Source organism: Astatotilapia calliptera, chromosome 22 (genome assembly GCF_964374335.1).
Source record: "Astatotilapia calliptera chromosome 22, fAstCal68.1, whole genome shotgun sequence".
NCBI lineage: Eukaryota > Metazoa > Chordata > Actinopteri > Cichliformes > Cichlidae > Astatotilapia > Astatotilapia calliptera.
In genome coordinates, this window is record NC_137442.1 from 6,355,190 (window position 1) to 6,379,509 (window position 24,320).

General features: G+C 42.5%; 2 protein-coding genes across 2 annotated transcripts in view; both read left to right on the forward strand.

Moving 5' to 3' along the window:
* Positions 1 to 8,405, forward strand: part of LOC113014093 (uncharacterized) — a 32,266-nt gene extending 23,861 nt beyond the window's left edge. Inside the window, exon 10 of the mRNA XM_026155393.2 lies at positions 772 to 8,405. Within this exon, the coding sequence (XP_026011178.2) occupies positions 772 to 1,215 (444 nt within the window). The 3' untranslated portion in view covers positions 1,216 to 8,405. The remainder of the gene's footprint in view (positions 1 to 771) is intronic.
* A 2,879-nt stretch (positions 8,406 to 11,284) lies between these two features.
* Positions 11,285 to 23,885, forward strand: tcf19l (transcription factor 19 (SC1), like). The gene is made up of 6 exons (XM_026156943.2): positions 11,285 to 11,508; positions 12,034 to 13,049; positions 18,272 to 18,441; positions 20,220 to 20,613; positions 20,861 to 21,356; positions 21,595 to 23,885. Exons 2-6 carry the CDS (start codon positions 12,779 to 12,781, stop codon positions 21,932 to 21,934), a joined length of 1,671 nt encoding a protein of 556 aa, XP_026012728.1. The 5' UTR covers positions 11,285 to 11,508; positions 12,034 to 12,778; the 3' UTR covers positions 21,935 to 23,885.
* The last annotated feature ends 435 nt before the right edge of the window (positions 23,886 to 24,320 follow it).

Here is a 24,320-nt window from a genome sequence, read left to right on the forward strand (position 1 = left end):
TCAACGCAGCAGCATCTGGATAAAATTTAAATTAAATTGAGTCTGTTGTTACAAACATGTCTTACAGTTAATGTTAAATTGAGTTTTGTTGTCTTACATCAACATGCATGTGACAACAGAGAGCTTTGAATCTCAGGAACAACAACAATGAAAATGTGATTTCTACATTTAACACTGAAAGCAGGTGTAGCCCACATCTTACAGGCCAAACATTTAGTATAACTCTGATTTGATCTATTCGGGTGTTTTCTTTATCATTTTGCTGCACCTCTTTGTTTGTGTCCATGTAACATAAGAGTAGGGATGGCTGCAGGAGATGGTGAGGTAAGTCTATAAATACGGTTGGAGAAATGTACATAAATTATTCACTTTTTTCCTCTGACCTAAATTTTAACCACTTGTTTTTCTTCCGTTCTTCGATCCTATATCACCTCCTTCCTTCGTCTCCTACGCCCTGTTGGGGGTATCTGTTTTGTACTCGCTTCGACTCCTGCTTCTTTTGTCTTTTCATCTCAGCCCTCTGTCCCTGTATAATATTTTCCTCTTTACCCTTCTACCTGGCTTTCTTTTGCTTTATCGCCTCTCTACTTTCTAGTTGTTGTTTTTTTCAACTTTACTTTGTCTTACTTTCATCTTTTGTTGGGTCCTACTTTCTCCTCTTTTACTCTTCTTTTCCTCCTTTATCTTTCCTTTCATCTTACTTTGCATCCTAACTCTTCTGAATTGTATATTTATCTTGCCTTTCATCTTCTTCTGCCTCTTTTTATGCAGGGCCTCGAGGTGTCCAAACCAGGCCGCTACCACACTCTCAACTCAGATAACTTTTTGGAGATGAGTGACTCCGGAGTCGAGTTCACCAGCTCTGGCCTCCCACTGGACAGCGACACAGATGCTGCGATGACCTACGCTTCCCACAAGCCCCTGCTGAATGCCGCTTCCCCTCCAGCCATCTCTGAAGGATCGCACTCCGAGGGCTTGGAGGCCACTGTGGTCCCTGATGGCGACCTCAGCGCTAGCCAAACCCCTGACTCTGCCTTGAGCCCCATCTCTAATCCTCACTCGCTCGCAGCTGCGACCCCTGATGGAAGCCTCCGTGGTGCTGCATCGCCGGGAACCGCCTCCAGAGGCACTGCTGAGTCAGATACGGCCAAGTCGGAGGGAGGAGCTGAGAGTGGAGAAGGTGAGCAGAAGGAGGAAACGGCCCAGAGCACCTGAGAGGAAGTACCAGGGTGTATTTTTTTTTAAGCTCACCTCTCCCAACATATCCACAGTCGTCTGGCAGGAACTTATCATATCTCACACCATCAAGTCCTTCGTCACTGCATTTGAAGCAACATCACAGACAAACGTTAAAGCCTGGATCCAGATGTCTAGTCTAGCCTAGAAGAAAATAACTAAAGCAGCAGATGCTCAAAACGCACAATGCAAAATTTAAAGCTGTATCAAAAGCAGCTCCGTGCATCTGGAAAATGCATGCATTTAAATTAAACATTAGAGTAGCTATCATAGTTCAGATCTACAGGACATTGCTGACATTAGAGTAGACTGCATGCCTGCTAAAGAAGCATAGGGTCACAAAAGAAGCTGTGATGACACGAAAAGGGTAAAAAACATTCATCACTTTTAGGGAAACGGCTGAAGGGGATCAAATGATTATGATTCCTGTGAAAACTGGTCAAAAAAAGGCGACAGCAGTGTGACAGTTTGACAGGTAGAGCCAGCGCGCGTCAAGGAATCAGACATTATTTTCTAGGACCAAGCCTACTAATGACAATAACAGCAGAGAGCGTCTCCCTTTCCAATGGCGAATCTCAATGCGTTGCCTCTGACAGCACTTTTGTCTGCTCTCACTGCATCAGACAAACACAGTGATGATTGCATTTCAGCCCACCCACACGCAGCCTCTCTATTATTAACAGTACAAGCATGTCGGAGAGCGCCTCCACATCTCTGACAAAAGTGCTTGTTCCAGCAGTCATTTACCCAGAGAAAAATCTACTCGAGGTATTATTTCTCAAAAACCTGCAAAGTGAAACAAGCTAGATTAGATTGAGTACCCTACTACTAGATGGCTGTTTCCCTTTCTCTTATATCCAGTGTGTCAAATCTGCCAAATTCAAGGCATCATCTGGAGAAAACCGCCTAAACGTCCACTTCATCTCACTCGCACTAATGATAAAAGCTAAAAAAAAGAGGGGAAAAACAACTAACTGCAGAAACTGTCCTCATCTGTTTTACCCACCCAAGGGAGTTGTCACAAGCCCTGTCAGAGGAAAATAAAATCCAGAGACTAGCGTTCAACACGTCTGGGGCTTTTGGAACGGCTCCTGAGAACGTAATTGGATTCTCGGTCTCTTTGCAGACGGACCAATTCACGGACACCGTCGAGTGAGGAGCGGTGATAAAAGAGACGACAGAGATGGAACAGTGTTCTATTCGGCGAACAGATAAATGACTTGCATGATTTAAAGCCCCCTATTTTCATCTCAGCCCCAATCCATCTCACGGTGCTCCAATTATTGTAGCCCGGTTGTTTGCCAAAATGAAGTGAGTGGAAAGGCACAGTTTGGATCAGTCTGCGATAACGATGCAGCCCGCAGCCTCAACAGAAGGAGACTGAATAAGTCGTGAGAAGTGTAAATGTGTGTGTGTGTGGAGGGGGTGGTTCGTGTAAACCGAAACAACATTATTAGACACTCAGTGCTTCGTATGGAGGAATGAGTCAATTCAACCCATTAAAAACAGGAAATTAAAAAGAGGAGAAGATACAAATCACAAATTAAGAGTTAAACTTGTTGCTTATGCTTTATGAATCCCAACTTATCACATAATTCACTATATGATAGTCCAGTGTTGTTGACTTAGCTGTTACAATGTTACAATGTTACAAAGGCATCGCTCAAAATCTGTTCAATCACTGAAGTAAGAGCAATATTTAAGTTTAAGTGCTGCACGGCCACCTTTCATCCATTCAAGGGCATTCGAATTGTGAAATCGTGCTGCAGATTTGAGCTTAAAAAGTGTGATTTTAAAAAGAGGCCACAGAATGGGCTGGAGATGTAGTCAAATCTCTTTTAAATTACATCCTTGAATAAAATCAGCTTTTTCTTCTTCTTTTGAAGGGGCTTCTTTTCACATGAGGAGGTTTGGTAAATTAGCGGTCACTTAAGAGCAATCAAAACATTTTGTGGGAGAACACACACAGACGCTACAGGTGAGAAATGGAATAAGTGACGGCAGATAAAAAGTTTTTTAAAAGAAGCATGAACAGAGTCAATTAGATTAAGCTCTCTCCATCCTAACAACTGCTTCTGACTAATTGGTTCCCCTTCCTCGCTGTGAAAGGAGCTCGTGGGCTAATCCAGGTCACTGGAAGCTGATTTACACCGCAGTACGAGGCATCTCACGGCGCTGACGAAACGGCGTCCAGGCATGTCCTGTCCTCCGCAGGGCCTGACAGTCCGTGATACCACCAGGGTTGTGTCACGGAAACATCAGGCACACGCTCCACCCTCTGAATCACACCCGAACCACGCTTATCTTCATCATCGAGTCCACATTTCGATATCACTATTATGGCTGCCATTGACAGCTGTTAGCAGTACGGCTACCTCATGCTGTAACCGAATCAATGTCAACTGGAAAAGAGAGATTTACGATCCAAACCTCCCAGGGTGACTAATAGCGGTCAGACAGGTGCAGATAATCGATGCCTGGCAAAGAAAAGCACAAAATTTAACAAGTAATCCCTTTTTAAATGTTAAAAAGGGTCCATACTGTATTTAAAAAGGGTAAAAGATAAGAAGCAGCTATTGTAAATACAGTAAGGTGATTAGCAAACACATAGACTTTTTATTAGCTCGTTCCCTTCTTATTCAGGAAAACTTAGTTTGAGTTGCGTATTTCAGTGTCATGTGTTTACAATGACTTGTGTGCCCTACATTAATGTGACTGAATGATTTTATATGGCTGTTTTCTATGGATGTGCTTTTGCTCATGTGTAAACTGAGGGGCTTCCAAAACTCTTGTTAGGTGAGCAAATTGATGGTCAGTGGAGTTTCAATTAATTCTAAAGCAATATTAGTATTATAGCACTTACACATTACTATCACCCACAGGAAAGAGGAATCAGGTGTAGCACATCCTAACATGATCATGTTCACTTAGGTATCCTTTTTTCACAGTTGTAAATATACAGATATGTGATCTGCATGTGTATAGTGTGAAAATACTAACATATTTCTTACTGCAAGGCTTATGCAAGATTTTATACTATTAAAACGCTGCATTTATCCTTTAACCACACATCGACAGTAAGCAGAAAACTATGCCTTTAGCTGGGAAGACTCGTAGCTCATGCCATGTTTGTGTGTTTGGGCCTCGGTCGTGATCTGTGAAGTCCTTTCATCAAAGCTGATGTCAGCAGAGACTCTGCCGCCTCTGGGGTGCAAAGCATCAAGAGCGCTGTTGATTTAACCTCGCACTGCCTCCGAGACCGGGGCAGGAATGTCGGATTCACATAAAGTTCCAGAAATCCAACCAAATGCAGGCCAGTAGGATATAGTTACAGGATAATAAATTGATGATATGTAAAGAAACGCATCTGTTTCTCATAAATACGCGCACGCTTCTTTGGTTTCTTGCCCAGATTTGTAACTCCAGGAAAGTCCCAGGTGATTCTGGTCGTGCCTGAAATCATTCACTCATTCGTTATAAGCTGATGCCTGTAAAGGAAGTTCTGTGTAGACAGCTGTCTGTGATCAAACCTTCTAATATCAGTCAGGTGACTCTCTGCTGCTGTCACAGAGTTAAAACATAACAGCATCAGCTTAATAAACTGGCAGTATTTTGAGTATTAATGCTGATTTTCTCAGTGTCATAAACAGAACATTTTACCTTTCAGCACAGCGTGCGATGGCATCTTTTGTAGTAGTTGTACTTACACTATTTAGTAGAGCATTGTGGTATATTTTAAGTGCACGATAGGGAAAAAGGATACCAGACACTTAGACGTAGCATATATATTCACTATATATACACAATTCACTATATTCATATATATGGAGAGAGAGAGACATAAAATTGTGAATGATTTCTGATGCATCGTTTGCTTGCATGTTTTATATAATTATTAACTAGTAGCAGAGTTGGGATTTTTTTCTAAGTTACAGAGTGTCTGAAGGTTTGTGATAAGGTAACATGAAGTGCATCCTGTACCAAGGCCAGGGCTTATCAACTTTAAAGCATCAGATACACGTTCCTCTTGTGATCATGCTGCACGTAACCACCAAGATTCAGATAATTCAGCCTGTTAATTTACAGGCTAACCTTCCTTAGAGACAGCTTAAGCCATTTATCTGGCATCTGCAAAGCTAGCAGCTAGATGGAAACGATGCATCTTAACTAGGATGCTGTTCTTGTCGTGCTGCCAGACGTGTTGCAGTTTTACTGTGGCACAAGAAACATAATTAGCATATTATTCAAAATGTTGCTGTATGCTAAGTCGAATTTTTAAAAAAAGCTCCATTTAACCACAGCGGGGTATATCTGCTGCACAGGCTGACAAGATATTCAGCAGATATATGGAGTCCTTTGTGGAGCCCCAGATACTGCTCAAGACAAATATCTGCCTGCTATGCTTACTGTTCGGTCTGAGCTGTTATGAAGTTATCACATCAGAATATCTGAGATGCATTCATCAGGAAGATTTAACATTTACGTGCAGATATTTCAGATCCTGGTTGACGTTTTATTTTGTGTACTTCAATTTTGAGAGCAGCATACTTTCTCAAATGCGTTTTACTTCATAAAGATGAAAGGTTTCAGATCGAACATGCATCGTAAAGCCTCTTTTGGAGGGCACTTTGTGCTTGGCAGGGTGAAAGGACACCGCCCTCCTTTGGATAGCAGCCTGTGCCTGCTGGAATAATAAAACTTTAGGTTCAGGCAATCACGGCTGACATAGGCTTTATGAAAGGATTTCACTTGCTGTCATTCATCCTCAGTCTGATGTTTTCTCTTTCATTACACATCTGAGCTGCTATTCACAAAGCCTCTCAGAACAGAAGTGTTGATCCGTGTGTGGGTAGGGGGAGATTTAATAAAATGTTCTTTCAGTTCTGGTAGATTCGCTCTCCTTTTAATCTACTATTCTCTGTAAATCCAAAGAATGTAATAAAAAAAAACACGAAATGATGTCTGCAGTGTGGCAGTGCGCTAATACCTCTGATCATAACAGAAATACGCTCTCGCACGAAATATCCACACTACTGTTCACTGCAGCTTCTGACTCTCACATCAATTAAATTTAATTCACTCCAGTTCAAATCAGTGGCTTTTGTGATTGAATTTAGTCTCATCTCTGATTCATGACGGATAATTGGAGAAACTAATTGGAAAGCACTTATCACTCCGTCACTCTGAGTGCAATATTTTACCACGCTAATGTTGCCGGTAATCTTTTGGACAAACTGATCCCGGTTCGGCAGCACTTTGGCTCTGAGCAGCATTGTGAATTATTCAGAAATGCGGTGTACCATTTTCTGCTTGAAATCTGTTTTGTAGTCAAACTTCTGACCTATCGCGAGCCTCCCAGCACCTGCGGATGTTTTTCATGTAAGAAAAGGTTAATAAATGTACGTATGAAAAAAATCATATAATAAATGTCTTTACTTTGAAATAAATGTACTTGATCTCAGAGGAGAGAAGTGGATATGCTTAAAAACTCACCTCCTTTGAATGAATGACTTTCATTGTCTGGGCTTTTTATAGCATCACATTGAGCACCAAAAAACTAGTCTATCTGTGCTTAGTATTTCTCCTTACTCTGATATTATAGCCTATACCCGCTGTCCGAGTATACCTAAGAGTTAGTGTAACTGCAGCATGCCGACCAGTAGATTGCTTGTGGGACAGCAGACGTGACCTAATATTGATAATAATAATGTGAACTGCACTTTTCTGTACAGCCGGCCACCAGAGTTCACTGTGAACTCGTGGCTGTTGTTTCCCATGATCCTCCTTAACCTTACAAAACAAAGTCACCTTTCACTGCAGGGATTCAGCTGCGAGTGTGAGTTGAGGATGAATATCAGTGCTTTTTCACATGTACTTTTCTGCCATATGTTCATAAAATAGATTTTCCTTCAGAAGTGGATGTTTGTTGCATTTATTAACACCCAGTATGAAATAAATGATAAACGTGTGAAACATTGAAGAATTTTGCCTTTCTTTGATGTAGTCTTGAAATGTGTTTTTATCATATTTAACTTTTTCATTTTTGTTTTTGACAAAAATAAAATGGCATGCATTAAAATGAGATTGCCTTTGATCTGGTGTTCTACTTTAACACACAGCTGAATGTGCATAGACTGAAATTCTTAATTGTCAAGTTGATGTCTATTTCAAATCTGAAATGCATGATCTGACTCTAAGTGGCATTAAAATTTGTATTACAGATGTTTAGTTTATGTGACTGGATATTACACTGACACTGGGTGCACCTTTCATCATGCCCGGTCTGTTTATTAAGTCTACCTGTGTGTTTATCTCCTTGGCTTAAAAGGATCAGGTAGTCAGGGTGGTTCTTGAAGCTTAACTGGATCCTCCTTGTTGTTTTAGCCCATCAGAAGTATTGTCATTGTCGATATTACCGTAGCTTTTTCTGCAAAAACACATCTCTAATGTTTTATTTAGGACTGTGTTTGAAGTTGTTTTTTTTTAGCGTGCTGGGATCGTTTCACTTTCTCTTTCAGTTTGATCGCCCCGTGATCTTTTGTCTCCGTGGACTTTACACTAAAAGCTAGAAGGTGACTGTTTTTTATCAGCTGATTTGAAAGTGAAGTGTCTCTCTTTATGCTGAGCAGTGGGGTTAAACGGAGAAAGTAATTGAATGGCAAGCCTCTAATGTCTGATGCAAAACAGTCTTTAAGCAGGTTAACTTTTTTAGCCTGCATTTTGGAGGAAAATGTGAGAAATATGCAGGTTGTGCTGAGTTCTGACTAATTTTGTGAAGAAAAAACACTGAAACATAGAAATCTGTGTTAATATTGTGAGTCTAGGTCACAGGAAGTGAGACAGAACGATTCAAGGAGACATGATTGTACCTGTTTGAATGATACCAGGAATTCTGGTCCGATTGCTTTCCTCTGTTTTTTCTTTTCTGATGAACATCTTGCTTTAATTTGAAAAACAAATCAGGTCTTTCAGGTCTCACATGTAGTCATTGACTCTAACAATACTTCAGTGTACTGCCATAAACAAGCCTGGTTTGCTTGAAGGAACAACAACATGTGCTTATTTGTATTACCTTTGAGACCTTTTGGCATAATGGCACATACTTTTGTAAAGCTCCTCTTTTTTTCTGTAATGAATGAATAATTCCAATTAAATGAATTTTCAACCCAGAGCGAATCACGAGATTTATATTTTTGTCTCGCTGCTTTTTTAGGTACTCTTTCCATTTCCTTCATTCAACTCAAGTATTTTTCATTTGAACTTCAATAAAGGATTAGCACGCATTTCCAAAACATATCAGGAAAGCCACATTATATATAAATGGTTTTAATCTGTAAAAGAAGGTAACTACTTTCCCGAGAAAGCACAGAGCACATTTTGAATTCTTTAAGTTCACCTAAATATACCCAGAAGTAATAGGAAGTAGTGATGAAAGCACTCCAGTTGATTGTGCAGTGCTTGCCTGTAGACATCGGTGCCGCTTAAGTCCTTTTGCATAATATTATCTCAGTGCTTTAGAGGTTGTAGTGCAGACTTTTAAGAAACATTATCCCGAATCATAGATAATGATAAAAGGCAAAAACACACCAACAGGAAACATATTTCCTTATAAATATAATCACTGTATGGGTTCCCTCTAAACAGGCACTAATAATAAACAGTTAAATGAGAATAAATGCTCCCTCTGACTCGCTCCTCCTGCTGCATCAAATTAACAAAATTCCCATTAACAGAATCACATAAAAACAACACAAATACAAATGAGGACTATTAATGTGCCTGCTGCTACTTTGACATCCTGCATTCGACAATGTCTCACTTGTTGTTCCTTCCCCTTGATGTTTGTGTTTGTGCAGAATAATAGCGTTTAGCCATGACTGTGAGTTGACCTGAAGACTCTTTTGTGTCTCTTTTCTCATCTTAAATCAGACTTTATGATGTGTGAGTGTAAATAAAATCATTTCAGAAGGCTTGTGTAAGTTTTTCTGAGGACTTGGCACAAAAGGTGTTTGAAGCATCTTGGAGAATTTACTGCAGTTTTTGTGGGTTTAGTTTGTTTCACAGACTTCTGTCCATCGAATCCCAGATTGAGACCCACATGCAGGCACTGGGAAAACATGCAAACTCCACGCATCAACATCCCGACAGCCTGAGGGTGAAACCAGAAACCTTCTTGCTGTCAGGCAACGCTGCACTGCGCTACCACCGTTTTTCACTTTTATGCTGTCTATACTTAAACTTAGTTATTCTGCATAGAGCTACTGGGTGTTTACAGCATGAATAAGTGTGCTGCAACTTTGAGGAAACCACTCGGTTGGATAAACTCAGTTCTGCTGTATTGAAAAGCCCTCTAGACTCAGTTTATAATTCCAATTTGATCAGACCACCAAACAAAGGCCTAAATGAACACAGATTTTTCTAGAATATCTTAAAGACTACTCGACAACATGAGGAATACTTTCTTTTTCAGTTGTTCTTCTCATTTACAAAGAGACCCATTTATAAAACAAATGAGAATAAAGAAGATAAATAAGCACAATTTTAAGAAAATGCATCAGTTTTACCACATTGATTGAATCTATTACATTATAGTTTATAGCAGTGGAAAACCACAACACCTGCACATGTGGAGTTTTTGGAATGAAGTATTACTATTTTATATTTTTATCATTTAAATAAGTTGTCTAGCTCTGGAAATACTTTTAACTTTCTATGCGCTTCCACTCCTGTGTAGCAGGCACATGGAAGCTCCACCACATGGGAATAGCAGTTCATTTTATTAGAAAATTAGAGTAATTTTGAACTTCAATTCAATTTTCACACTTTGCAAAGCCAGCGGGCTGAACTGGATTCGTCGGCAGGGCAGTTCTGGCAGGCCGTTGTCATCCGCTGGGATGGCTGTGGCTCAGAGCGGGTCATCCACTAACAGGAAGGTTGGTGGTTTAATTGCCGGCTGCTCCAGTCTGCATGCCAAAGTATCTTTGGGTAGGATACTGAACCCTGAGTTGTGCTTATTGGATTGTGGATGTTAAATATAGAGTTTAAACGTAGAAAAAGTGCTTGTATTAGTGTGCATGTATATGGGTGAATGAGATATAATGTATAAAGTGCTTCATCTCATTCATGCTATAAAGTGCACATAAGCTGAGTCCATAAGTGCTTTAGAGACAAACACATTTCCATTTCAGGTTTTTACAGAACCCTGTTTCAAAATACAAGAAAATGTCAAAATCATAGTGTGGTTATTAAAATGTGTTCAGAATTTGCAAATTGACAATGAATCGTCTCATTAATTATGACACTGCTCTTATTAATAACCTCTGGCCCTCTTCCACAGTGTGTGTTTTTTATCCTGTCTTTCTGCCATCACCCCCAAATGGTCGAAGCAGACGGCTGCCCCTCCCTGATCCTGGTTCATCCTGTTAAATAGGAGTTTTTCTTTGCCACTGTCATCAAGTGCTTGCTTGAAGGGAATTGTTTAATTATTGGAGTTTTCTCTGTTCTTGTTGGGTCTTCACCTTGCAATAAAGCACCCTGAGGTGACCGCTGTAGCGATCTGGCGCTATATAACTAAACTTATTAAGTTTATATTATTGCCTGTACAGGCATACACAGTATATTGCTACAGCGCTCAGTTATTATACAGCTTTACTTATATTTAGTAATCAGATCTATACCAAACTTTGTAGTGCTGCACAGCACCAGCATCTACCGCTCTAACAGTATTTTCCTCGCTTTTTCTTAACTTCAGGTCCTGTTCACAGCTCTTTGTGAGAACAGTTTAAGCTGCTTTTAAATATGTTGCTTTGTTGTTTGCCCTGTGTTTGAGTTTAACCCTTATTTGTCTGTTAAACTTCTGTAAACTACTTTTACTGCTCACTGTGCGGCAGTTTGGCCTGCTGAGCTTGAGTAAAGTGGCTAGCCCAGCTGTGACACTTGCGTCGGGCCTCCTCCTCCGGCCGGGCCGCTCCTGCTCCCGCTGAAGGCGCCCTGGCCCGCAGCCAATCGGGGCGGGGCAGGACGTGACGTCGCTTCTCGCACAAGGAAGCTCCCGGAGTGGCGCGCCAAATTTCAAAGGACTTCCTCCTGGGAGGAAAGACGGCGAGAAGACCCACCGAAGTCCGGCAAACAGCGGCGACAGAATACCGCAGAAAAATAAAGTTAAGCCGGTGTTTTATGGGTGAAACGCCCCCGCTGAGCCGTGGAGTGAGTCAATCTGCGTGGATCTGAGGATTTAAAGACATGAAGTCGGTGCGCAGCTTTGTCATTGTTGTAAGTGGCTGCTTTGACTTTCACTCCACCTACAAGGAACTAACGTCAGCTAGCTTCAGCCTGCTTCTGATCGGCAACCACTGCTTATCTTAAACCTCATTTTAACGCCAGGCAATCAGGGCTTCGTCAAATATGCGCATTTAAACGAGAATATATTGAGTTTTTATTTGAAAAAGCGAGTTTTTTGTGTGAATTTGTTTCGGTTTGTGTGCTTTGCTTTGTGTGCTGATCCCGTGATTGTCAAGGAGTCTGCAGGCAACTGATGCACGATGCAGCCACCTCTTAAAAAAGTGCAGCTGACAGGGTTTTTCTGCTCTGCTGTACAGTTAACACAAGTGTGATATCCTCTTACTTCACCTGCTGCACCGTGTGATGTGACAAAAGGGGTTTTAAGCTTTTCTGTCCTCTCTAAGTGTCAGATAAGTTGTATTTCTCAGCTGTTTTTTTTCCTCCTTCAGACACGAAGTGGAGCAATTAAGAAAAAGCACCTTACATCTGAGTGACTTTTCTCTTGTTTTCTTTCAGATTAGACAGTCCCCAGCTGGTGCACCCTGTCAGGCTTCCCACATGTGAGTCGGCTCATGTCAATTGATGTCAGCGAGCCTGGGATTTTAATCTCCTCCACACACACAAACGCACACGCACAGAGATCAGGCCTCTGCTGACAGCTGCTCAAACCTGAAAAATATTAGTTTTCCAGCTAAAAGTCACACCTGTTACCACCAGGTTTACTTTTCCGGGGTTTAATATTTGCGGTACATTAGCGTGGGCTCGGTCCGCATCACAGCAGCTCTTTATTCTTGGGCCCACCGTCTTCTAGCCTCCACTCCACGGGGGATTTAGTCTGTTTAAACTGGGCCTCATAACAGAGTGTGGGAGCTCATTTCCACACTTCACCGGCTTATATGCTACTCTATATCCTCATTACTTATTCATGTATGCACAGGAGGACACAAGAAGACATCAGCTTTCCATACTAATGCAAACACCTGTTGCTCAAAGCGGCTGCACCTGTCTGTAACTTTCACACTCGCTGCTTTCTGGTGCATGTCAGGAATATTTTATCATCAAGTATAGATCGCTGGTAGCTGTCAGTGCTCTTGGGTCGAACGCAAATGGCTTCATTTTAGCTCTTCTTCACTAGCACAGGTTTGTTCAAAAATGGATCGTAACTTGCTCTAACTCAGGGCCTGTCACAGATCAGGGGTGGCCTCTGGGTGGGGCAGGTTGGGGGGGGTTTCGTGGTGGCAGACAATCGCAGGCTTCAGCCATGCTGGCTGGGGTGCAGCCGTGCTTCCAGCTGCTTCGGATCGGGTCGTCGGCAGGCGAATCTGCGCGGGACCTGTACACCTTCAGGCCGGCGCAGAACCACTCGGTGTTCCGCCTGGGTCGAGCGGCGGAGCTGTGCGACGTCACACTGGACTCGCCGTCGGTGTCCCGCATCCACGCTGAGCTCGAAGCCGAGAGGGAGACGGGCGAAGGAGTCGAAGCTCAAGAGGAGGAAGGATGGAGGGTCCACATTAAGGACAGGAGCAGCCATGGTGAGACACGAGGGCTGAATCACACACAGCATCACAGTCAACCTGAGATTCTCACACTTTCACACCCTCCCTCAGTCATTGTGGAAGAGAATGAGGTAAAAACACACCTGTTTACAGGAATAACACCACTTCTACTGAGAACGGAAGAAGTATTTTATTAAAGTCAGGTTGAAATGAGTGTGAAAACACATTTCAGTGAACTGACATGAAAAACAGTCCTCAAAAAATTCTAAGAATACAGTAAAAAATGTCCTTTAGTTTGAAACTTTGACAATTTATTCAAAGTTATCAATGAGGCTTCAGCACGTCTGCAGGACTCTCACTCAGCAGCCTTCAAAATGTGTCGCATCTTCTCTGGAAATATAAAAATCAAACTAAAAAAAATGAAACTAAACTGAAACAGAAATCTTAATTAACCCTCCCCTAAAGCTCTGTTGTGCACTCGAGCAGTGAAAACATTCTTCTTCTTATTTACCGACCGAATTATCAAAACGAAGTGAGCCATTACGCTCCTGAACACAGCTGTAGGCGTGCAGGTAAAGACTCGCGTGCATCACGAACAAAGAGCATCTCTGGAACCTCAACTTCAAAAACTTTTCTTATCGCTGCCCCCAGAACTTTTATTTTATCGGAACCGTTACAGTTACAGAATTTTTCAGCCCACCGAGAAGCATTTTAGTTTGATTTGTTTAAAAACAAACAAACAATCAAACTCAAATTAAAGCGTGTTGGTGATAAGGAATTAATTAAACTCAGTTGTTCCTGATCTTTGACCCTGATTTTACCATCCATGCAAGTGTGAGCACGAAGCATGACGTTAGCTTCAAATGGATTGTGTACAGGTTTTATTTGTAATTATAAATTTGAATGCATGTATTTCTCCTCTGCAGTGCTGCAATTCCATCTGTTTTAAAGATGCTGCTTATTTCTGTGCTGTAACTGATCTAAATGGCAGTCCCACTGTTTGGTTTCAAAACACCAAAAAATTTGATAAAAAAAAACAAATCAGGAGCCGTGTCCTTCTTACACAAATCCTCACCTGGTTCCTCAAAAACATCCACAAACCTTGTTGTGAGCAGTTTCGTGTAGGAACTGTTTACTACTCTGTTACACCTGCTAGCGTATCATTCTGAAGGAAGTAAATGGGCATTTAGCCGTGACGAGGGGCTCCTGCTAATGACAACGTGACAGGATGTAAACACTGACGGGGTTGCCCCTCAGCTGTGCTGTAATGTTGGTGCCATGGTTTGTTGTTGTCGTTTTTAGAAAGCAAATTGTCCTAATATGAAATGATTTAAAACAAGCTCACGATTTTTGCAGATGTATTTATTTCTTTTTGGGGTAACTGTGCATTCTGGGAAGAGACTTGGCTCCACTTTTGGTACTGCAAGACAAGTTGCCATCTGGTTCAGTTAAATTCAAGTGAAAGCAGCATCTCTACAGCAAACCAGCAGAAGATAAAATATGCATTTAATATAGGGGAAAGTTCCTCTTTACATCTTAAACAAAGCATAACGTGTATCAGCTTTGAGGTGCGCAGTGTAAGACACCTGACCTGTGAGTGTATGTTTCAACACCTGTTATAGGTGTTGATTAAAGAGCACAGGCTTGGACTCTTTCATCCAGAGTGCTTTCTTCCAGAACCTCAGAGCAGTCCAGCGTTTGGAGGAGTTTCTGGATTTCTTCTTAGCAGCTGCTCTCTTTAAGCATCGTTTGTTCAGTCGTCTGCTCAGAATATGATCTAGAAGCAATTACCTGTAAAGGTCAGAGGTAAATGAGCATCCTTCTGTCTGGTCTTCTTCCTTCTAGCACTGACTTTTAGCCTGACATTCTCTTCAGCCAGCTTTCGTTTTCTTCTTCCTTGACGTATTTTTGTAAGTACGGCTCCCGGCAATCAACTCCGAGGCATACTTGACCACACTGCAAGAACACTTTTTACCCCATTTGTTTCAAAGGCCGGCCTGCATCACAAAGTGGTTTAATACAGCCTCTTTCCTGTTCGGCACGTTCTCTGCATTTTAGACACTTTACTGTTTTTGAACAGGAGAGAGAAATTTCTAACTGAAGTCGTGTTTTTGTAGCAAAATTCGAGCCAAAACACAGAATCTCTCTGAGAAGTCAGAAATCAAACAAGCATAAAATTCAACCACTGAAACAAATGTATCTGCTCAGGAATGCAATTAAATAGTTTGGAATTTGACATCTTAACTAAAAAAATAATGATGCGTGTTACTTTTTTGTAAAGCAGTATATTTGAAAATTCATGGATAACAGTAACAACAATGATGTTTTAGCATTGAAATGATGAACTGACCAGTACAGAAACATGGAGTGATTTTGGTAATTACCAATACTGTGGTATAAACCTGACACTGGGTAGTGATAAATATGATAAATTTGTCAAGCTTCTGGTTGTCAACTCAAATATCTAACGAGCCAATCACACGGCAGCAATTTATTTAGTCACATACATGTGATCAAGTTGATCTGCTGAAGTTCAAGCTGAGCTTCGGGTGAAAGGTGATTTAAGTCAGCGGTCCCCAACCCCCGGGCCTCGGACCGGTACCGGTCCGTGAGTCGTTTGGTACCAGGTCGCGAGAGTTGAGGCTCAGGTGTGAAACGTATGGTTTTCAGGGTTATTTTGTTATCGGTTTTTATCGTTTACCGTTTTCCTAGGTCTTTTCACGTGTGTTATGAATAAATTTTCTTTTTTTCGGTACCGGTACTAGTTTTATTTTGTTGTATTTATCCGCGACACCTTAAAGGCCGGTCCATGAAAATGTTTTCGGGCATAAACCGGTGCGTGGCGCAAAAAAAGGTTGGGGACCGCTGGTTTAAGTGACTTTGATGATGTTGGACATCAGAGGACACCAGACTGCTTCATACAAAGGAAACAGTAGCTTAAATAACCGTTTGTTACTAGCAGTGTCTGCAGAAGAGCATCTCTGAATGCATAACATATCAAAGCAGATGGGCCGCAGCAGCAGAAGACCGCACCACCTGGGACGCCACTATAAACAGGAAACTGAGGACACAGATCCAATGGGCTGTATCCTCAGAACTGCACTACAGAAGAGACTAGAAAGGGAAAGGATGACTCTATCCTGGCTCGTATCAGTCGTTGAGGCTGCTGGTGGAGATCTAACGGTGTAAAGGATATTTTCTCTGTACACTTTGGGCTCCTTAGTACCCACCGAGCCTTCATTAAACACTACAGCTTACCTCAGTGTTGTTGCTGAACATGTCTATTCCTTTATGACAGCAGTGTGCCCATCATTTGATGGCTGCTTCCAGCAGAGTAATGCACCGTGTCACAAAGCTCAAACTGGTTTCTTGAACATGACAATGAGTTCACTTTACTTGAATGGCCTCCACAATCACCAGCTCACCTTCAGGATGTGGTGGAACTGGAAATTCACAGTGATGCGCAGCAGCTGTGTGAAGCTGTCCTGTCAACATTGACCAATATGTCTGATTAATGTTTCAGCACCTTGTTGAATTTGAACCAAAAAGAAGGCAATTACTGGTATTAACGAGGTGTACCTAATAAAGTGGCCACTGAATGTGTGTATGCATTGCTTCACACCATCCAGTGAGGTCGCAACACGTGATTCTATATTATTAACAGGATATATATCTGATCAAAAGATTACCTTTGTTATTAAAATGTCAGAGTCTATGAATATCTGTGGCGGCGTTATCAGATGATGCCGACCGGTGTCAATGCGAGAATGCGCGCGGCTGCTCTGTGCAGCTGAACGGGCCGCAGGCTCACCGTATAAAAGAAATGTTACGCTTAAGAATAGAGCTGACAGAAAATATTTGATTAATTGTTCAGTTTTCAGACGGAAAATAAATTAAATGTCAGGCGTTTCATAAATGGATTAATCAGTGATGTCAGTTTACAAGCAAACATGCCAAACATGTCTCCGTTCCACATCTTTTTCTACTTACAAATCACATTTGGTTTGATTACAGCTGTTGGTCATGCAAATAAAAAGAAAAAAAGTTTATAAAATCCTGGCTGATTCTTATAGCCCGGTAAAATAAAAGCTTTAACTATTGCGTATCCGAACAGTCGGGGCTGACACGAACAGATAGATGCATAGATTTCTGTCAGATGCCGTAATGCAGAAGCATCATCTGTCACTGAAAATGGACCGACTGTGTTTGCTGCAGGACCCCAAAAAGCCCATTCAGAGCCTGCAGGAAAGAAAAGAGCCATCAGCTTCAGCCTCAGTTAGAAATAATAGGACAGCCTGATGGATACAAAATTGTGCAAAAAAGGCACCACAAAAACAGGAGTTTAAGACATTTGGTTTGAAACTTAACAATACCTGCCGCCAGGTGCATTCTGCTGTGAATGAAGACAATTAACATGTTACGCGTTCACACGCCGGCTTTGAAAAGCAGTCGCACCGAGGAGGTCCATTTCATTCGGTCTCAACGGGTCGTTCACAGCTGAGAGTGTGAAATGGACCAGTAAACTCAACTTTCAGGAGAACAAATAAAAGCAAATGTACAAACAGAAGAACCAAACAAAAAAATTCATGAGTAATTCAGGACACAAGATAGAGTCTGAACCTCAGGTTGCTGAGAGTCGTCAGTGCAGTCTGAAGTAGACAGGAAGATGCACGGAGTGAGGAAGGGGGAGATTAAGAGTGAGCGTTGCGTCTTCATTCAGTCGCTGTCCGACAGGCTCAGAATCTAAACTGCACCCTTACTGCCTAATTTTTCAAGTAATTTCACAGTCTGTTTCCCACATTTTTCATTTTTGCTATTAAAGTTACATTTTAGTATTCGCCCCGCATTTCTCATTTTGTGCTGTGCTGTCATGGCCGTGTGATTGCCTTGTAGCCTTCCAGCTCCTCAGTTCTGGGTCCATCTCGCAGACTGTTTTACATTTCTCCTAGATTCTGGAAGCTGTAAACACACAGTCACCGAATGACTTTATTTCAGGGCTCTGCTCTCATGATTTATTCTTTTTTTTTGCCCCTGTCAGATTCATATATTAAAAAGCTCTGTGAATATCTAGCCTCCGGTAACGTCGGCCTTCAGTTGTAAAACTGTTGCTCGTTTGTGTCTTCAGAGAGTTTCCCACTACTTTACATGTCAGTGTGACCTCCTAGAAACCTCTAAAACGTTTTATTTTGAGGGCTGATCTGTGCCCGGCAGTGTGTAGTTTAACATTTCTTCAAATCTTCTTGGTCTTGTGTTTCTAGGCACATGGGTCAATGAAGTCCGCCTCCAGCCGGGCATACAGTGGGAGCTCTCGGACGGCGACACGCTGATCTTCGGAGGCCAGACTGATCCAGGGAACCCGGAGTTCTACTTCCTCTTCCAGAAGGTTAAAGTTCGCCCGCTGGACTTCGATGCAATCACGCTTCCAAAAGTAAGTCCGTGGTTTGGAATCAACTATTTACATTCAGTATGAAGCCAGACTCATGGTGACACTTTTCTTAAAAAATAAAGATATCGAAGGTTCGTGTTTCTCACCAAGTCTGGGGTCAAAGGATAAATCTGGACATGTTCTGTCTGCTGCATGAGTAAATGCACCATGTGACACTGCTAATGTCCATATGTCAACATTACACAGTTCAGACATTCCTCAATATTATTTTTAGCAGTCTGCATTGATTATACAGGAGGGAGAAACTTACTAATCGACAAGTCTAAAAGTATGAAAATTTAAAAACTCAAGCCAAGTTCAACAGGCGAGGTTAAACAGTGAGTTTACAGATATTTTGTGTCTATTTCAGTCATTTTAAACCTTTCTTAAAAAGTTAAATTGTTCTGTTGAGTAAATCTCTAGCCTACAGAGCCACTGTTAACAATTCACTCCTGCATTAGATTAACGGGTGCTTGTAAATCAGCTGTAGGTGTGTATAGTCGTGTGGCAGCCAGTCCAGAGTGTGCCGTCCTGATACTCTGTGACAGACGGGCTCCAGCTCCTCTGCAACCCTGAACTGGAAAAGCTTTAAAGAAAATGGGCGGATAGATTCGGGTAGTGGGCTCAAAGTCTTTTTCCAGCCTCTGTACTATGTTTGCTAATGTCTGCAAATGTTAGAGGATTTCTGAATGAATAGTTTGCAGTAACATTAACGGTAGAATGACGGCCTCAGAATTGTGGTGCCCATGGATCTGTAAGCTTGTGTGCTTGCTCTGATTCTCCTTTATGCTAAAAATACAACAAATATTCCTGAAAGTTACATCTGAGTCTCGTTTTCTTAATGCACGTAAGAGTCAGATTCTGTAGCACCAGCAGCCTTCTTTGCTTGCAGGCTAACGTCCCCCAAGGCAAAAGATCACGTGACCCATGATGTAGGCTACCAAAGGAGCAGCGTTAATGTAGCGGCTGTATATGGGGGAAGAAAACGAATATTCCCCAGTTGCGATAAGGACATTAATTTTAGATGCTTGTCAGAGACTGTTATTATAGCTTCTTGATTTGGTCCCTCACAGCCCTGCTGCTCTAAATACTCACTAGGAAACCAAATGTCTTTCAACAAATGCACTTTATGTGTTTCTGTTTGAAGGATTTGTTAGAAATTACAGTGACAGCTTAAGATGGGATTTCTTACAAAGATGAAAGATGTCAGTGGTTTTTAAATTGTTGTCTTTGGTCTGAGTGCCACAGACAGGTGAGTCGATACAGAAACTAATGAAAGGACTAACATGCCTTCTTCTACCTTCTTTTTTTTCCTGTAATATGTTGACAGTAATGAAAATGTTGATGTCGACTCTACCCTGTAATTTTCATCCCACTCCTGTGTCAAAGTGTGTGCAGCCATCGTTCATTAGGTGGTGCTGGGCACTATTTGTATTCAGAATGCCAATAAAAATGTACCACAATGTCTGGTAAACAATAACAAGCCCACAGAAAATCCCCAAAGCATTTTATCTATGAAGACATGGAGGCATACTCTCACTAAATGAAATTTGAAGATTAAATCATGTGCAATCGTACTTTTCTACTTCAATTAAAAAAGTGCTGATGCATGGAGTTGATTTGCAGCAAGAGGCAGAAGCAGATTTATTATCTCAAAGGTGCCATGACTTTTCTGGAAAGAAATGCATCAGCCAGACAAATTAGACTCGCACCTCTGGATATTGACATTTGGCCTACGCTTCGTGAAGGTTTAAATGAAATATTTATATCTGGTTTCCTAGGCGGGAACCTTCTCGTCCGACTTGCAGAACAGGATTAGGACCAGCTTGGACCGCAAGGTAGCTGCCAACCTGGACCTTTCGAAGCTGTCCATCAACAGAGCCACGGTCATCCTCAACTCCATCGGCAGCCTGAGCAAGATGAAGGGCAGCGCCTGGACCTTCAAGAGGAGCCACAGCCACGAGGGAACCGTCTCTGACCCCGGCACCTCGACCTCGCCGCCTCTTGCCGTGGGCTTTTCCTCCCTGCTCCCACACTCCACTCCTCCATCATTCACCTCTGCAGCTTCACTGCCTCAGACGAAGGCCCTCCCGCAGACCTCCAGGAGCAGGAGGAAGTCGGCTCACACGGTGCTGCTGGAGGACGACAGCTCTGACGAGCCCAGAAGTCGAGGAGGTAAAGCACAGCGGCGTGCTGCAGAATGACACTGACTACTCTCTGGAGCTTTTTGACATGAAGCTGCAGATTTTTACCATGAAATTGTTTTTGGCAGCTTTTAAAAAGACTTAATATTAGTTTATGAAGTTACTGCTTTCTTTTCAAGGATTTTACTTGCAAAAAAAGGAGGGAAAAGAACAAATTAGTGGTGTGATTAGCTTCTGTCTCCACTTACATTACCTTGCTCTCTTTCCGTTGATCTTAGTTTTGGCAGGAGTTGTGGAGGATGGACAGAGAGCACGGGGGAAGAAGAGGCGGAGGCTCTACAAGTCTGAATCTGAAGGTTTCAGCTCGCCGCCTCCTCCTCAGCTGCAGCCCAAAACTCACAGCGACATCCGCAGGCCGCTGGAGGCCAAGCCCTTCCCCGTCGGTATCAGGACCATCGGCAGCTTCCACGGAGCCATGACAAACAGCAGACTCAACGAGCACCTCTTCCAGGCATCCTTCACAAGCAAACAAGAGGCGGAGAAGGTGAACAGAGTCAAGACGGTGGTGCACGGAAACATCGCGGCCTTCCGCCAGCAGAAGCCTGCCCATTGCTCCCCGACCGCAGCGAGAGGGAGGCGGAGAGCCAACAGCTCCCCCGTATTCTCCCCATTGGTGGTGGGAGGGGAGAACTACAACCTGGCCTCGCCGTCGGTGAGGATCCGCGCAGACGAGAGAGTTAGCGTGCAGTTCAACCGATTTCATCATCCAACAGGGTGAGTTTGGAAGGTTTTTCTAAAAATTCTCTACAAAGCACAGCCCTGTATGATTTTCTGTCATATATACAAACTGTACAATGTTGGAGCTTCATATTAAACAAGGCCTGAAGCTCCTCTGTGAGGCATGGAGTGGCAACAGTTTAAAAAAAACAAATGTATTTGTTCCTCCTTTTTTTTTGTGATGTCACCTCCAAGCCTTCTCATTTCTTCCTGTTTATGTTTTCCTTCCTTGAAGTAAGCGACGCGGCCGCCCCAGGAAACACCCCCTCCCCCCACGGCCTTCCTTGCCCTCTCCGTCCTCCTCGTCTTCATCCTCTACCTCCTCGGCCTCCTCCTCCTCCGGCTCCTCCTCTTCCTCCTCGGACGAGGACGAAGACGACGAGGAAGAGGACGACGTGATGGTTGGCACGGTGGAGCCGTGCGCGGCGCCGCGGTGCCGGCTGCCCCAGCAGGACACGGTGCAGTGGATCCAGTGTGACGTGTGCGACGCCTGGTACCACATAGACTGTCTGCACGTCGACCGCAAGAAACTCCTGATGGACCCCAACGCTGACTTCCACTGCGGCTGTCGCTGACGGCAGGGAAGCCAAATTCTGGATGATTAAATGAAATCAAAAGCCTCACTTTGAACTTTAAAGCTGACACTTTCCCCTCCTTAAACGCTTCTTTTCCTTCAGTCATAAAGTGGAAATTAAGATTTTTGCCTTTGAAGACAGGCTGCGACTTCATCTAATGACCGCTGAGCTGCTCTGCACGAGCACGCGGCGCTTTTCTCTCGCCTCAAACACGGCTGTTAATTCAAGAAAAGAATTTCCTTTGATATTTTTTACATCCTGATTTTACAAAGTTTGAGCATTTGTGACCCGACAGTAACAGAGTTACTCCACGAACCTGAAGCCCACTCAGCCTCAGAGCTTAGGCTTTTGGAGGAGGAGGCAAAACTCTAATGAAATGTCTCAGTTTGGATTTCATTATGGCTTTGACTGCCTGGAGAGGCGCAATCAGAGCAGGAAAACACAATGTTTGAGCACATCTCCAGCGTGGCTGTCCAGGGAGCAAATTGCATTCAGGAAAATTCAGGCCATTGCTGGACTCTATAAAAAGCTCTTTAACGTCCTAAATCTTGTTCCGCTGCCACCTTCACAATTTCAAAGCCATTAAAAACAATGTTGCTAGGTAATCAGACTTCATTGGAGATTTGAGTGCGGCTTTCTTGAGTGGTAGCTGCTGTGTAGGAGTAGATCTGTAATCATTCGACGTGAAATGCCAAGAAATGTGTCAGCAGACTCGTGTTGACGCTGCTGATGAGAAGTGCTCCTGGGATGCTAATCAAATGTTTGAAGGCACTTCTGTAGCAGCAGCTGCTGGTTTCTGGGATGTGTTTGTGACTGAGTGCAGGCTGGCAGTGTGGCTGCTGCTGAAGGCAGGACTCATTACCAGTCAGATGTCATGTCGTATAATCCGCTGATGTAACAGGAAAAAACAGACTCGTAAAAATGATCTCGTCGCCTCTGACTGGTGGGATGAGTTTTGATGTCACAGATGATTTTTAGGGTCATCTATTCAGCTCTGCTTCCACTTTCAAAAGACTCTTCACACTACTGAACTCTGTGGCCAAAATGGGTGCTTCAGTCCTGAGTGAAAAGTGCTGGACCTGACTGAACTGTCTCTGAACAGCAGACATCTTCACTTCGGTGCTGCGTGTGAGTATGAAATCAAAGTGTGGAACGCCAAAATCTTTCTCAAGCACCTTGCTTTTTATTTAATTCCAAATTTCTACATGTTCTGGCTCATCTGGAGTGGAAACGTCCTCTTTTTCCCACTCAAATCTGCTCCACTCTTACAGTCTTTATAATGGCTCCATCTCTGTTCACATGCGATATGATAGTGTTGTAATGAAAAGTCTGTGCTGGTGTTGTATGTGTTTTTTTCCCCCCTTTTATTGTATCACAAATGGGAGCGCTGCAGCGAGCTTAAACTGGGAAAATTTCATTTTTTTGAGCAATAACATCAAAAACAGGATGATAAAAATACAGAAATATATATATATTACATGCTAAAGTCGATAAAGGTTGATGTGGAGTGCAACATTGATTGCTTGCAGTTCACTTAACCTGGATTTAGTCAGTTTCACTGGTGCTTGGACGCTGACACAGCCTCTCTTGCTGCTTTGCTAATTGTCAGAAATCCAGCAGATGGTTGAGGGAAAAATATATTTGTGTGTGTATATATTAAAAAAATCTGTGCACTGATTTATCACTTCATTCTCAATTCAGTGGATTAGTTAAAAAAGAAATCCAAGCATCTTAATGTGCGCAAACTGTTTTTAGTAGTTTGAGTATTTTTGTCCGTTTTAATGTTCAACAACATATCACAATAAAATGAGTTTCTGAAAGACCTGAGGTTTTTTCACGCTGCTGCAATAATACAATATTAGTTATACACAGATTAACAATATGACCTTGTGTGAAATGCAAGGTTTTTGTTTAACAGTCTTAAAAATAAAAGGTTTGTTCTTTCTCTGCAGATCTTCAGGCAGTTTTGCTTTCTGGGGTCTTAAATTGAGTTTGTTTGCAGTTTTCTCTCTCTCTCGATATTTAAACGTCTGTTTACGCCTTCATGGCTTCTCTTACACGTGTGTCGTCTCCACCTGTTCGGCGTCGTGCTGCTCTGATAACGGCACCTTGGCTTGCACCTGTTTTTCCGCTTTCATGTGGCTCACCAGACAGTTAGAGGTGTCTTTAAAAGGATGCTTGTGTGACCCTCGCAGTTACAACTGTTTTAAAATGAGCCGTCAGTGAGGGCGTGAAATGTTTTAATTGCTGAGAAGTTAAAACGGGCAGCGTGACACAGACTGTAAGTTTTAAATGACATAAATAGAGACTCAAAATGTGGCAACGATGAAAGTGTCGACTGAAGACACTTTTAATCTTTCTCTTCTTCTTTGAAAGCAGCTCATGG

What these genes read in the sequence shown, in the direction of transcription:
- tcf19l (XM_026156943.2), top strand. Translation starts at nt 12,779, where the DNA reads ATGCTGGCTGGGGTGCAGCCGTGCTTCCAGCTGCTTCGGATCGGGTCG. An exon ending in CGAGCCCAGAAGTCGAGGAG is followed by an intron (nt 20,614 to 20,860) that starts GTAAAGCACAGC and finishes CGTTGATCTTAG; the next exon opens with TTTTGGCAGGAGTTGTGGAG. An exon ending in CGATTTCATCATCCAACAGG is followed by an intron (nt 21,357 to 21,594) that starts GTGAGTTTGGAA and finishes CCTTCCTTGAAG; the next exon opens with TAAGCGACGCGGCCGCCCCA.